At 37.6% G+C, this 16,500-nt stretch overlaps 1 protein-coding gene across 1 annotated transcript in view; it reads right to left on the bottom strand.

Moving 5' to 3' along the window:
- The window catches only part of LOC121329856 (formin-like), a 140,947-nt gene that overhangs the window by 91,298 nt on the left and 33,149 nt on the right, over positions 1-16,500 (bottom strand). Inside the window, 2 exon segments of the mRNA XM_041275779.1 lie at positions 3,899-3,960; positions 14,493-14,613. Coding sequence (XP_041131713.1) covers positions 3,899-3,960; positions 14,493-14,613 — 183 coding nt within the window.

Raw genomic sequence — 16,500 nt, 5'->3', positions numbered from 1 at the left:
CCCCTGGTTCTGATATTCACAATTCCTTGTGCTGAAGAATGTTCAAACCAAGCCACTTCACAATTGAATAAGTACTTCAGTAGATACTTAAGCATGACATATGGCTCAATAACTTTGTCAAAGACAAAGGGGTTCTGTAGATTAATAAAACTTTAACTGTGTGACTCAAAGACAGACAGCTTCCTAGATTACACTGCACTCAACAACTGAATCTGGCTCTCACCAAGTTTCATCACAAATGAACAGGTGGTTCTCTAGATATGTATGCAAAACTGTAGTGTGACATATGTTGCAAATGTGACAGGCAGTGTTGTGTGACACACTGCCGTTACAGATTCTGACGTGTGGGTGAGATGAGATGAGGGTAAAAGCTCTATAACCATGAAAGCCTAGTAGTTAAGATGCTCACTTGCGGTGCAGGAGGTCGTCAGTTTGCACCCAACCCTGTTACACTGATGACATGACTTGGATCTCATAGATTGGCTGCATTTGCGGTTAATCTGCAGTTTTTGTTTACATGTTTACATTAGTTGCACAAGTTATACGTCAATGCTTCTGTAAAATTAAGACTCACGCGTGAACTTTCAGCACAACCCGAATATACAAAACTAAGCAGACACTAGAGCTATTAAGAGAGTTACAAACATCTTTCTGATCTAGTGTTTGGTGACATCTAGTGAGCTCCACACACAATTACAATAAACAAAAACATACACAATTACAATAAACAAAAAACTGTAAGCTACTAGGTCTATGCATTTCCAGCACTCTTTGCATGATTGCACATCATTGCATAGTACAAGATTGGAGGAGTGCCAGTGTTCATTGTCAGGAAAGCCTCTGGCACATGTGTTTTTGACTACATGTGTTTTTGACTATGTCAAAGCTTAGTTATTTTACACAATTCCTGGGCATTATGGTTGAAATGTAAAATTGTCAAACAATCTCAGTTTTGATTACTGCAGACTGTAATTATTCCACATCTATATTTGAATCGGATCCCAGATTTTTCATTCAGTCCAGCAGGCTGCCTTATAATCCTAAACTATCTACCTGATCTATTATCTAATTTTATAAAGAGCTGAATATTACAAAGGAAAACATGCTTGAAGAATGCATGCATGTGTTTCTCTCATACTGTGGAATGCCTCTATTACAATGAAGAGCCGGTCCTAATAAAAACATGTTCAGATTAAAAATCAGTGGTCTTAATAATGATTCATATAGAACTTTAAAAACAACCATAGATTGTCAGCTAGACAAAGTTTTGTCAAGTTCCTTCATCTGTGTACGATTTGACCCTGGCACAGCAAGGTTGTCTTTTGATTATTCTAGGAATATTTAAATAAAATGAAATTTGAAAAATGTGATTTTTGTACTGAAACAGATGTTGTTTTAACTAGCTGTTTTCCCTAATATTGCCTGTTTCCTCTTCTGGATTATGTAGCTTGCTATAGCTCCCTCTATGGCTCAGGGTGTGTTAATTTAGTTCTATCAAATCAGCACAGTGGGTAACAATGTATATAGTTTGTGATCTGAATTTACAAATAACTTGAAGGTCTAAATATTGGAAACACATATTGGAAACACATTTTGGTGGTAAAAGCATGAGAGAAAGTACAGGGACTCTCAAAAGTATTCACCCCCCCTTGGACTTTTCCACATTGTGTTACAACATGGAATCAAAATGGATTTAAGTTTTTGCCACTGATCAACACAAAAAAAGTCCATAATGTCAAAGTGAAAAAAATCTACAAATATTTATAAATTAATTACAAATACAAAACAGAAAATAATTGATTGTATAAATATTCACCCCCTTGAGTCAATATTTGGTAGAGGCATCCTTGGCAGCAATTATAGTCATGAATCTATTTTTATAAGTCTCTACCAGCTTTGCACATCTGGACACTGCAATTTTTGCCCATTCTTCTTTGAAAAATTGCTCAAGCTCTGTCAAGTTGGATGGGGACCTTTGATGAACAGCAATTTCCAACTCTTTCCCCATATTCTCAATTGGATTGAGGTCCGGGCTTTGACTGGGCCACTCCAGGACATTGACCTTTTTGTTTTTAAGCCACTCCAGTGTGGCTTTGGCTTTATGTTTGGGGTCATTGTCCTGCTGGAAGATGAATCTTCTCCCAAGTTCCAGGTCTTTTGCAGACTTCAGCAGGTTTTCCTCCAGGATTTCTCTGTACTTTGCTGCATCCATTTTGCCCTCTATCTTCACAAGCTTTCCAGGCCCTGACGCAGAGAAGCATCCCCATAGCATGATGCTGCCACCACCATGCTTCACGATAGGGATGGTGTTTTCAGGATCATGTGCAGTGTTAGGCTTGCGCCAAACATAGCGCTTAGCGTTGAGGCCAAAAAGCTCTATTTTGGTCTAATCAGACCATAGAATCTTCTTCCACTTGGTCTCAGAGTCTCCCACATGCCTCTAGTCAAGATTTGATGTGAGTTTATTTCAACAATGGCTTTCTTTTTGCCACTCTCCCATAATGGCCAGTTTTGTGAAGCACCCGGGCTATTGTTTTTGTTAGTAAATGTACCCACCAACTGTGGGACCTCCCAGAGACAGGTGTATTTAACTTGAAATCATGTGAAATACCTTAATTGCACACAGGCGGACTCCATTCAACTAATTATGTGACTTCTAAAGACAATTGGTTGCACCAGAGCTTATTTAGGTGTGTCATAGCAAAGGGGTGAATACTTATGCAATCATTTATTTTCTGTTTTATATTTGTAATTAATTTAGAACAATTTGTAGATTTTATTTTTCACTTTGACATTATGGACTTTTTTTGTGTTGATCAATGGCAAAAATTAATCCATTTTGATTCCATGTTGTAACACAATAAAATATGAAACAAAACAAGGGGGGTGAATTTTGAGGGCCATTGTAAAGCTAATAAAGCAATGTAAAATCAAATATAGCTAAAACTTACAATGGACCATTGGAGGAGAAGAAGAGGAAGAGTACTGCAGGGTTACTGCACACATTCAGTATTCAAATCTTTTAGAAGGCCTACCGTTAAATGTTTTAAAATGCATCTTCTATGAACAAAAAGTTGAGCAGCATTTGGTTTCCAAAAGAAACAAATGAGATCAGAAGAGATGAGGGATAGGGTTTTTTTTCTAAAGTATTACTCTTCAGTCATTGTAGTACGCGAACAGTGTAAGGTTGAAGTGTTTTCCATTCACAGAATTCAGCCCACATTAATGCTGTAGTAATTCATAACAAACACAGCTGAGAACTCTGTTGGAGAGTTTCTTGCGCTTTTCTCATTGCATATTTAGAATGCTACAAAAAAGCTTTTCCTTTTAGTTTCCTTTTAGTGACAACTGTGCTCTCATAATTTTAGCTTTTTATGTATAGAAGTCATAGATGTTCTGAATTTAGCTAGCCCTAAATTGTTGAATGTTAAATTATTCCTGTTTAACATTTAAAGAAGTGTAAATAAGTGCCGCTAACCCCAGGAATGCTCTGATTGAAATAAAGTTGATGACCCTACAGTATTATCCTGCCTGTAGCATCAACATATAACAATTAAACACCACTGTAAGGCTATGTATAACTAAAAGCATGAGTCTGCATCATTTTCCTGTTAAACAGATACATATCATTAAACTGTGTGATAATCACCTGCTGTGAACAAGATACAATCAATTAACACGAATACTGTATAAGACACATTTCTAAAAACGGACTTCATAACTGCCTCTTCATAATCAATGAATGTTTTGGGAACAAGTCCATGCATATATTTTCAACAGCAATAGAATATATTATAATGGTATCCCTGTGACAAATTAGAGGTACATGTGCATTTACAAAGAAACACCAAGATCACTTAATACCTTAGACTTATCATTTGGTACTTTTTTGACTTACTTGTAAGTTTTCAACTTCTTCTTTACTTTCTCTCTTTAGTTGAAGAATGGCAGCTTGATGTTCTGTGATTATAAAAATACATTATTTCTTAATATCAAGCATGCATTATTGTACAGTGTTTCACAAGGAATACTGCAGGTTTACATATATAATAAACCAGAACTCAGGTCACATACATCTCATATATTAATAAGGGTTTCATCTATTGAAAATTAACATAGTTTATTTTTTTAAAGGAATTATTATTATTATTATTATTATTATTATTATTATTATTATTATTATTATTATTATTATGTACAATACATTTTTTGTTATGTGACATTGAATAATATGCAGAACATTCTGATTTATCTGAGGTAAAATAAACTATTTAAAATAAAAAATGCAATTACTGTATTTGGCCACAATGTGGCGACAAGTGAAAGTTTTCTGGTGTTTTTTTTTTTTTTTTTTTTTCACGGTTCTTTGCTTTCATGATAACCATCAAGGAACCTGGAGCATGTTGTTCCCTGTGGAAAGTGCCAGTTTAGAATTCCTTTGTGGCACTGATCAAGGGAAAGTGACATCAGCAGAAAGCTCCACCTCTACCTGTTCTGCACCAGAGGGTGTTCCCTCGTGGGTCTGAGCATTCCTACCTTGTGCCAATGGCACCAAAGTGCACAGTACAGCTTTCACAAGACACTCTATTCTACAATATATACAGTGGTGTGCAGAAGTCTTCATCCTCTGCAAAGTTGTCACATATTTTTGTCAGTTTTGCACCTGAGCATACTCCACGACGCTTTCAAATTAAACTTTACATCTACTCAAACGTCTACACAAACTACACCACATTGATAAAGTAAAAAAAAAAATGCATATAGAATATAAATAAGTAATATTTACAGAGAAAAACAGATTAATCTCAGTTGCATAAGTATTCAACCCCTTTGCTACTGAAGCTCTAAATCATCTCAGGTGCAAACAATTTGTTTGAAAGGTCATAAAATTAGTGAAATGGTTTCAACCTATGTGTACTCAAAGTGGTTTAACTTGTAGTTAATTTCCCTCAAGTATATAAAGACTTTCAAGCTGCAACTCACATAATGATCCAACAAAGCAACCATGAAGACCAAGGAGCTTTTGAAACAAGTCAGGGATAAAGTGGTAGGCACAGAGCAGGAGAAGGGTACAAGAAAATTTCAAAGGCGCTGACTATCCCTCTCAGCACAGTCAAGTCCATCATTAAGAAATGGAAGATGCACCATACCACCCAGACACTACCCAGATCAGGTCGCCCTCTCAAACTGAGCAGCCGGATAAGCAGGAAACTGGTTCGGGATGTCACTCTGAAGCCAACAATGACATTGAGATATCTGAAAAGTTCTGTGTCTGAGATGGGAGTCAGTGTTCACACATCAACAATAAGCTGGTCCCTACACAAAGCTGGCCTGTAAGGATTGGTGGCAAGAAAAAAGCAATTACTCAAAAAGTCTCATCTTAAAGCACGTATGAAGTTTGCGAAAAAGTATGCAGATGATACTGCAGACATGTGGAAAAAGGTTTTGTGGTCAGATGAGACAAAAATGTAACTTTTCAGTCTAAATTCCAAGCCTTACGTCTTGCGCAAGCCCAACACTGCACATCACCCAGTCAACACCATCCCAGCTGTCAAGCATGGTGGTGGCAGCATCATGTTATGCTTCTCTTCAGAATGGACTGGGAAGCTTGTCAGGAAAGAGGGGAGAATGGATGGTAAAAAGTACAGGCGATTCCTTGAGGAAAACCTGTTTGAGTCAGCCAAGACTCTGAAACTGGGGAGGAAATTTGCATTTCATCAGGACAATGACCTGAAACACAAACCCAAAGCCACACTGGAGTGGTTGAACAAGAAGAGAATTAATGTTCTTGTGTGGCCCAGTCAAAGTCTCGACTTGAATTTAATCGAAAATTTATGGCGAGACTTGAAGATCGACAATCTCCAACAAACTTATCACAACTGGAGCAATTTTACAAAAGGTGTGTCTACCAAGTACTGACTTAAGGGGCTGAATACTTATGCAACCAGTTACTTTCATTTTGTACATTTTCTTTGCAAGTTTTGAAGACATTTAACCTCCTCGTCATATAACAGTGTTCAATTTAACCACTACAGCTTTAAATAAAAAAAAAGTTAGCTTGAAAAACTGTGCATACATTACTGTAATTCAACAAAATGTGACGCTATTGGTAGGGGGTGATTACCTCTGCAAACCACTGCACATTGTGATGAACCTGGAAAAGGGAAGGAGGAAGGTGTTGTGTTGCACCAGTGCACAATGAGAAGCAAACACCAGAGTGGGAATAGGGGTACTACTAGTACATCACATGACCACTCAGGGCCTAGAAGATGACATGTAGCAGAAACTACCTGACTGGCTGGCACCCCTCTACACCACCATGGAAACCAAAAGTCCTGTACACAAGTACTTTCAATACTTAGCTAGCTACTCTTTTAGCCTCATCAAACTGTTTCTTTTTTTCAGTATTTGGTTTGTTTTTCTTTGCTGGCATAATTTGTGTAAGAACACTTTTCTCATGAATTGATCTAGCCTCATGAATTGATCAGTACATCAGTATATTGAATATGTGGATATGATCAAAATGAACTAAACTCAGATTAAATGTATGTACCCCATCTATTTTAAGCATTAACTAAGCAACAGCTAACTGCTCTCAGCCTAATGTACTAAACAGTTGAAGACACGACACACCCTGTGCTTTCTTACTATGCAATGCTATTTGGGAACATAGCACAGGTTTAACCAGATTGGGTTAACCTATCTACAGCTCTAAACCTTCCTCTAATGGCAAGCCTGTCTGCTGTGACATCTGAATGGTGAGAGACTGCTATCACCTCACTAGGTGTAGTGACACAGCAGTACAGCCCCGAATACAAGGCAGTGGCTGTGCCACTTTGTCTCTGTGACATCCAGGCTGGGTATACTCTATACTCTCAGGTTCAAATGTGTTCTGTGATTCCAAGGGGTCATATAACATCAGAAGGGTTCAGCTTAATAAAGCTTCTAAAAAAGTGGTTTCACCTAAATAATAAAACCTGGAAAAAAACAAAAAAACAAACAAAACAGCAGCAAAGCAGCAAGAGGCATGTGAGAATGCAGTTATGCTCATGAGAGGGAAGGATTGTATGAACACTGGTTATTACACCTTTTAGAGATGTACAGTGTTTAGCAGAGCGCACACACAAACACACAAAGCAGGTACACAATCATGCCTTCTGGACCCGGTTAGTGGAAAAAATGATGCAATAGTTCAATTCAAAATGAATATCCGCTCTGTTTGTTTTATTTACAAATGAAACGTCTTGCACAGCAGTGGTGTTCTCTCTACACTTTACAGCACTGAGCTACTTCATTTAGCAGGCATGTGATGCTCTTTCCACTGTGCTACAGTATGAATAAAAAGAAGCCATGTTGGGAATCTGATATATATCTATATCTATATCTATATCTATATCTATATATATATATATATATATATATATATATATATATATATATATATATAGTACTGTGCAAAATTTTTTAGGCAGGTGTGAAAAAATGCTGTAAAGTAAGAATGCTTTCAAAAATAGACATGTTAATAGTTTATATTTATCAATTAACAAAATGCAAAGTGAGTGAACAGAAGAAAAATCTACATAAAAACAATATTTGGTGTGACCACCATTTGCCTTCAAAACAGCATCAATTCTTCAAAACAGCATCAAGTCTTCCATGAAGGCCACTTCTGACCAGACTTCTCTGGACAGTAGATGGGTGTACCATGGTCCCACTGTTTTCTGCCAATTCTGAGCTGATGGCATTGCTGGACATCTTCCGATTGCGAAGGGAAGTAAGCATGATGTGTCTTTCATCTGCTGCAGTAAGTTTCCTTGGCCGACCACTGCGTCTAGAGTCCTCAACGTTGCCCGTTTCTTTGTGCTTCTTCAAAAGAGCTTGGACAGCACATCTGGAAACCCCTGTCTACCTTGAAATTTCTGCCTGGGAGAGACATGGCTGATGCAGTATAACTACCTTGTGTCTTGCTGCTGTGTTCAGTCTTGCCATGGTGTATGACTTTTGACAGTAAACTGTCTTCAGCAACCTCACCTTGTTAGCTGAGTTTGGCTGTTCCTCACCCAGTTTTATTCCTCCTACACAGCTGTTTCTGTTTCAGTTAATGATTATGTTTCAACCTACATATTGAATTGATGATCATTAGTACCTGTTTGGTATAATTGTTTAATCATACACCTGACTATATGCCTACAAAATCCCTGACTTTGTGCAAGTGTACCTAGAAGAATTGATGCTGTTTTGAAGGCAAAGGGTGGTCACACCAAATATGGATTTGATTTAGATTTTTCTTCTGTTCACTCACTTTGCATTTAGTTAATTGATAAATATAAACTATTAACATGTCTATTTTTGAAAGCATTCTTACTTTACAGCATTTTTTCACACCTGCCTAAAACTTTTGCACAGTATTGTATATATATATATATATATATATATATATATATATATATATATATATATATATATATATATTCCAGTCCATATATTGTTAATACAAATTGACTAGCATTCACAAAGAGATACAAGGCATCAGGACATGAATATGGTTATACTTCACTAGCAGTCAGAGTCTACTGCTAGTATTTCCATGCTGGAGGATACTAAGAAATGTTTTTTGCCCTAACTTCAAACACAATGAGGTAAAGGTAAAACTATTGTAAAATGTAAAGTGTAAAACTCAAATAACTGATGAAAACATTAATTAAAATCTAGTCTGGAATACAAGATTAAGCTTCACAAAACACATCCTATACCACATGTAGGCTAGTTATTCCCTATTCACCTTTCAGTAATTGAAAGCACTTCATCTTGATTAACAGTGTGTCTTTTCCCTTGGGGAGAGTCCAGGTCTCATAAAGATCTGCTGGGAATTTTACCAGAGACTCTTACTATGGCCTGAATCCTAGAGTGAAAATTAGCCCAATCCCTTCTCAGAAGCAACTCCCCAATGATCATGAGAAAGGTTTAGCAGCACTGCACACTTTTCCAATTCACTAGCAGCACTAGTAGCTAGTATGCATATCACTAAATATCTTACTGCAAAATGAAAATTGAAATATTTACATACCTAACATATCTATCATGCAGGTTTACTTTCTGTTCTATAATTAACATGTGTCAGTGTTGACACACCCTTATACTGTTTGTTTTAAACTTACCCTCCCAGCAAACAAACAGCCCTACCACCTCCACACTGCAGTTTACTCTAAATCACTCAAGCACTTTATTACAGTGGTAAAGCTGGAGCTGCTACTGTTTTAAACTCTAAACTTACCCAATGTAATATACCCTTTCTTCAATGTACAGTTGACCTTTTTAATACATTTGGAAATGCTGGTCTGCTTCTACTACAGTCACCCCAGCTTACTTTCACTGGACCAAGCCCCTTTCCAGTTAAACTTCACATGCTGTGCTGTCCTGCTGATATTGTGATGGGCACACAGTGGTTATATTTGCAACGACTATAGGCATCCAGAATGGAATGTTCTTTTTCTAGAATTTTGATGTCATCGTTCCATCGTTGTACTATACTTTTCTAGATTTTGGAAATACCCATTATAAGCGTGAAATGCCTGAAGGGGAAAGGCCAGTGCCAGTTTTACTACTATTGTAGTGTCAACAGTTTGATTTCACTATGTAACACAATTTTTGTTCCTGGGTAGTAAGTGTTATTTCCTAATTGCTTATGCCTCAAAAGTATAGAAAATGGCTATTATTCCCCACAAACTTTGCTTTTGTGACCAGGACAGGTACATTTCAAAATATCACTATTTCCAATGAGAAAACGGGCACTTTTGTGTCTTTTCGTTCACATAAAGTCAGAAAAAACAACATATGAATCCAAATTAACATGTATTTATACTAAAGTAATACAAAAATGACTACAAAAGATTTTTCGAGTAGTTTTTCAAGATTTACGATTATACTGTAAATTTACAGTATAATCGTAAATCTCGAAAAACTACTCACTTCCAAATCTTTTGTAGTCATTTTTGTATTACTTTAGTATAAATACATGTTAATTTGGATTCATATGTTGTTTTTTCTGACTTTATGTGAATGAAAAGACACACATTTGCCTGTTTTCCCATTGGAAATAGTGATATTTTGAAATATCACTGTCCTGGTCACAAAAGCAAAGTTTGTGGGGAATAATAGCCATTTTCTATACTTTTGAGGCATAAGCAATTAGGAAATAACACTTACTACCCAGGAACAGTGTTTTCATTTCACAGACAGAAGTGAAAATTGTTAAATCTTCCTGCAGGTATTCTAATAAGGTGAATACTGGAACATGCCAGCTGCTCTCTTGAAGATCATACATTTATTTTTATTAGCTTAACAACCCTGAACAGTATTACAGCATTTTGACCTAACGGAATGTCAGTTTCAGCTTTGTCTTCTCAAGCACTCTGTACCATTCTGGAGACATGCTGGGCTGAGTGACAGGCGGGGAGATAGCTCAGCTACCCTGTAGGGATGTAGAAGACAGTGTGGTGGAAGGTGCAGGGAGGAGGGGAGTAGAAAAGAACAACAGATGCTGCCATTAGGTTTAAACGATGGATGAGGAATGCTAACCAAGGCTTTAAAATCAATTTTCTAACTTCCAGTTATCAAAAGCCACATTACTAGCCTTTTTTTCAGCTGAACAGCTTTTAATTCTTTGGTTTCCTCTTGCATTTATTTTTTTTTTTAATGCAAATCTGCAGACTTAAGAAATATAATGTTTCTTCTTGGGGCCTACTCACGTCCTGTGCTATAGGTCCAATAAGTCTTATTCCAGTGGTTCAGCTATAATCAGACCAATGCTTCGTTGCCACTGATTGATGCTACAGGCTTCGGCTGCCCCCCGTTATCTGCTGAAATCAAAAGGTGATTTTTTCCCAAACCTGGCCAACCTCGAAAAGTCTTGACGTGCATCAAAGGTCACTTGGGGATTGTGGGGTCCTCTTGTGTTTTAAAGAAACCAGTGAGAACACTGCTGTAGGACCATAGGAATAGGCATATTTGTAATTGTTTTTAAGAATAAATGAATGGGTGTTGTAGCAATGAATTCTAACTGAAGTACGATTTTGTAATATCCTATTAATTACAGTTCATCAGATTTTATTTTAAATGTTTACTGACTCATATTTACCCAAACAATTCTTCTTCTTGCACATTCAGATATTGGCTGGCTTAAGAGTAGTATTAGTTCTTATAGAAAAGATAAATTATAGCAAATGAATGAATGATTGCTTTTACACATAGTTAATATTTAGACTGAAGCTAAGCCATTATCTGACTATTATTGCTTACTGAGATTCATGTGCTAATTTATGCTTCTTTTCTACTTCTGTACCGTATTTTATGTACAAACTTTTGCTAATGTTTATGAAAGATAACAGTGTTGCGTGTTTTGTTGTGCAATGGTTTCCTTTGCGATCTTGAACTCGTTTGGGAGAAGTCTGTAACTGAGAGTGATAACTGAGTAAAACCATTACACACATGAATGACAGCACTGAAAGTGACGAGGTACCAGGAAGCAGAGGCTTAGACATTTATAATAGCAGAAAACTCATTTAAAGCCTTGGTTACAATTGAAATTATAAATCAATCGGCAGAAATTGACAAAAGCTGATGGGTCTATGTGATGAGTCAAAGGGGTTTCGGTCTGCAATTCAGCCTCCCAACAGTAGAAGGCATCAAACCAACTCAGGATTTCCCTTACCAAGGTCTTGTGACCATGACAAAAGTCATCTTTTTGAGGGGCGGCACCTTGGTGAGGGGCGGAAGTACGAGTATGTAAATTCCAGCCACTGGAGTCAAGTGAAATTAAGGATACCTGTCAGTTTGGGATTGGTGATCCACTGACTACCGGGGCGGGGTTTGCATACTAAAGGGAACGTGCTACTGTGTTCGGGGTTGGTCCTAAGGAATAGAGGCGGGGAAAAAGGCTGGAGGGAAGTACTTGGGAGTTTGGACTGTGTCACGAACGGAGGCCTTACTAACTTGGTTCTTTTCTGTTTTTATTCCTTTTTGTTTTATTTCTGGATTTAAGCAGAACGCGAAGAGGACTAAGAGGCTTCCGTTCCTTTAATTTTGATTACTCCCGCACTCCCTCCCTCACATCCTTCTTTATTATTTTTCTTTTTTTTCGTGTAATATTAAATAAAATTTTAATTGTTACACGTAAATCACTGTCTGGAAAATCCATTTGTACTCACACGCCTCACAGTCTATAATACCTGTTACCCAACCTGAGGCCTCATCACCAGAAACAGGAAATAATATCCCTATACACCACAAAGAGAACAAAGCAAAAAGAACATTCCTGATGGAGATCTTTCTTGCTTAACTGGATACATATGCACACAATGACAGATGGACAGGGACTATATTCTGATAATCAATAACTTCTGCTTAAAAATATCCTAAATAAGTTTCTTCTTGGAAAAGTGTTTCTCTAGATCAGGGGTTTCCAACCCTGATCCTGGAGAGCTACAGGGTCTTCTGGTATTCATTTCAATTGAGTTCTCAGTTACTAAATTGGACCAATGATTGGCTTAATTAGTCAAGATTAACATGTGTTCCAGATCTTTAGCCACTGACTATGTAAAGACACCTATAAAACCTGCAGGATTGAGACTCTCCAGGACCAGGGTTGGAGACTCCTGCTCTAGATGTATCTAAAATCTGAAGTGTGTTGTACTAAATCCCAGTCAGGGAAATTAACAGTGTAAGCATTGCTTTGTTGCTCTGCACACAGGTCAATAAAACCAGTAGAACTGCACCCTAAACTTTTACATGCTGGACTGCTGCAGGCACAGACACACGAAGAGATGCCAGTGCACTGCTCAAGGATGGTTCCAATAACCGGGTGTGACAGGTGAACAGACTCCAGACATGTTTTTACTCGTCATGTTAATTATAAGAATTATGAATATTGTGGGTGTACTTGCTGTGGGGAATATTACTGGGCACCTTGCTGGATTTGGCCCAGGACAGGTGAATCACCGGCCCAACTGAACCCAGGGGATTATCACTAGGCCTGTTGTGTTTTCACAGTAAAAAAAGGCTTATTTCACAGTCTAAAAATGGGTATTTCAAGTTATTTCACGATTGAGTAATATATGTATATATCTATCTATATATATATATATATATATATATATATATATATATATATATATATATTAAAGTAAAAAATAAAAATACTGTTGTCATATTAGTATATTAGACAGCAAATATTCCAAAATATTTTAAATATTTAACCCCCAACAGAATATAAATAATAATAAGTAAAAAAATAAAAAATACTGTTGTCATATTAGTTATTAGACAGCAAATATTCCAAAATATTTAAATATTTAACCCCCAAAAAAGGAAATGTTAAATTGTAGAATGTTTTGTTTTTAAGTCCACCTTATAAAGACATTCTATTTTCACCATCAGTGAATTATCAAACAAAATTAAAACATAAATAAATGTAAAAAAAACCCCCAAAAACCAAAAAAAAAACAAAACATGTGAAATGCCCCCTTCTTGAATTGGACTGGACGATCTTTAGCAGAAATATTTTCGATCTTTGATGCAGCTGGTGCCTTTTTCATTGAAGACATTTTAAACAAATCATGTTGCTCTGTGCAGTGTGTTCAATAATTTACCAGAAGCAAACTAAACTGGCTGTCAGTCTGCTAAATGCAGTGTAACAGGTAGTGTATCAATAAGGCAAATGTTTGCTGTATTTTTTATTTTTTTTAATAAAAATATGTATATTTACATTATTCTTTCAGAAATTGGAATTTTCTTGGGGAACTACATATTACAGGGCAAAGAATAAATTTCACGGAAAATCATGACATTTGTGATAACCGTAAAATAAATACAGCTTCCTGCTGTAACTAAGTCACTACAGAAGCTAAAATGTACTGATTAATACAATTGTGCACCATGTGATGCCTGCCTGGCTGCCTGCCTGACCATTGCCTGTCCTGTCCCACCCCGGTACAAAAAAGAGCCCCATTGTATTGATCTAAACTGTGAAGTATGCAATACTGTGCTGCTGGAAGATAGGACTGAACCATGAACCCTGCTTTGCAATGCAAAGTGTGACTGGTTTGCTTAAGCCCTGGGTACACATTGGACTGTATCAAATACATCTAACTGGTTGAACACAAGATATTAGAAACACTGGATATATGAGCTCACATGACTGAGTAATTTCTTATGCAAATGGGTTTTCATGACTGCCAGATAGATAGAAGGGTGGTAGTTAGAGCTGTCTTGGTAGATGTATCCGTTTCCAAGACTGCACATAATTCTGGAACAGACTTCACAAAAGATCGTTAGAATTGACACGAATTAAACACGTTGTAGACTTGTCAGATTAATTCATTGTTTTCCTGGTTGTCTATGGTGGTCCGCGGTGGCCAGTGTCTCAGACTGCGTCCAAACTCTTGTTTATAATGTGGTATTACAATCCCAAAGGACATGTCAATGGCAGAACTTACCAGCTTCCGTGTACTTCAGGCCCACTTTCTCTTCTTCTTCTTTGGGTTTGGGTGGAGGCCACACAGCCACCAGCCGCTTGGGCGTTCTGTCTTCACTGTCAGTGGGAAAGGCCAGCTCGGACTGAAAGAAAACAATTACAAATGCATGTTATGTAAGAAATAACCCACGACATGGTGTGCGGTATCCTTCCACTGAGAAAAAATAGTCCCTGAAGACTTTGATTATAACATATATTTTGTACTTTTTTATTTGCCATAAACATTACATTGAATATTGCCATTTCAGGATTAAATAAAATGACATTTGTGAATTGAAAGCAGACAGATTTCCCACATTTGAGGGAGGATTTATGGAACAGCCAAACACTACACTGCACTGGCACTCGAGGGAGGGGCTTCCGAGTGTTTTTTTTTTTTTTTTTTTGTAGGAAATGAGCCTACTCAGGCTTTGTGGTCTTCAAGAGAAACTGACTAATAACACTATGTAACACGATTTTTGTTCCTGGGTAGTAAATGTTATTTCCTAATTGCTTATGCCTCAAAAGTATAAAAAATGGCTATTATTCCCCACAAACTTTGCTTTTGTGACCAGGACAGTGATATTTTGAACTTTACCTATTTCCAATGAGAAAACGATCTTTTCGTTCACATAAAAAAAGAAAAAAAACAACATATGAATACAAATTAACACGTATTTATACTAAAGTAATACAAAAATGACTACAAAGAATTTAGAAGTGAGTAGTTTTTCAGGATTTACGATTATACTGTAAATCACTTTCACAAATCAGCCCCCAAATGTAGACTCCCATCATGTTCTCGTTATACTGTCCTTGGTAGCGGCGTTCAAAGTCCAGTATATCCTGGTGGAAGCGCTCGCCTTGCTCCTCAGAGTAAACTCCCATGTTCTTCTTGAATTTATCAAGATAAGCATCAAGGATATAGACTTTGAGGGACATCCTACAGCCCATTGTGCCGTAGTTCTTCACCAGAGTCTCAACCAGCTCCACATAGTTTTCAGCCTTGTGATTGCCCAGGAAGCCCCGAATCACTGCGGCAAAGCTGTTCCAAGCCGCTTTCTCCTTACTAGTGAGCTTCTTGGGGAATTTATTGCACTCCAGAATCTTCTTTATCTGTCGTCCAACGAAGACACCGGCTTTGACCTTTGCCTCAGACAGCATAGGGAAGAAGTCTTGAAGGTACTTGAAGGCTGCCGACTCCTTATCTAGAGCTCTGACAAATTGTTTCATAAGGCCCAATTTGATGTGCGGTGGTGGCATCAGCACCTTCCGGGGGTCCACCAGTGGCTCCCTCTTGACATTGTTCCTCCCCACAGAGAACTCGGTCCGCTGTGGCCAGTCCCGCCTGTGGTAGTGCGCCTTGGTGTCCCTGCTGTCCCAAAGGCAAAGATAGCAGGGAAACTTGGTAAAACCGCCTTGGAGACCCATCAGGAATGCCACCATTGCAGCCTCTTGATGCCATCTCAGAAAAATGCAGATATGTATCCACTTAGGCAGCTGGAACTAAACTGAACTGGTGCGCTTAAGGCCCCCTTATTTATACTACTATTTATATTACTGGAAAGTTCTAGAAGTTACTCCAAGTTTACTCAGCACTGAGTCTATCTGGAATGTTCTGGAAAATAGGTAAATTTCAAAATATCACTGTCCTGGTACCACAAAAGCAAAGTTTGTGGGGAATAATAGCCATTTTCTATACTTTTGAGGCATAAGCAATTAGGAAATAACACTTACTACCCAGGAACCAAAAAAAAAAAAAAAAAAAAAAAAAATTGTTACACGGTGTAATTTCTGAGGCTGTTTTCACACCGCAGGCTGGTAACCGGCATAATTTCCCTAGACCCTAAACCACCACTAAGACTGAACAACTTCTGTGTCAGTTTGCGTATTCCTTCGGTCCGCGGCGAGCACAACAGAATTCTATGCTGAACCCGCTAAAAGCCCAACGGTTGTGTCAGCAGACAGCAGGAGAGATTTCAGTTTAGTTT

Source organism: Polyodon spathula, chromosome 17, assembly GCF_017654505.1.
Source record: "Polyodon spathula isolate WHYD16114869_AA chromosome 17, ASM1765450v1, whole genome shotgun sequence".
Lineage (NCBI taxonomy): Eukaryota > Metazoa > Chordata > Actinopteri > Acipenseriformes > Polyodontidae > Polyodon > Polyodon spathula.
This window is presented reverse-complemented; position numbering and strand designations above follow the sequence as displayed.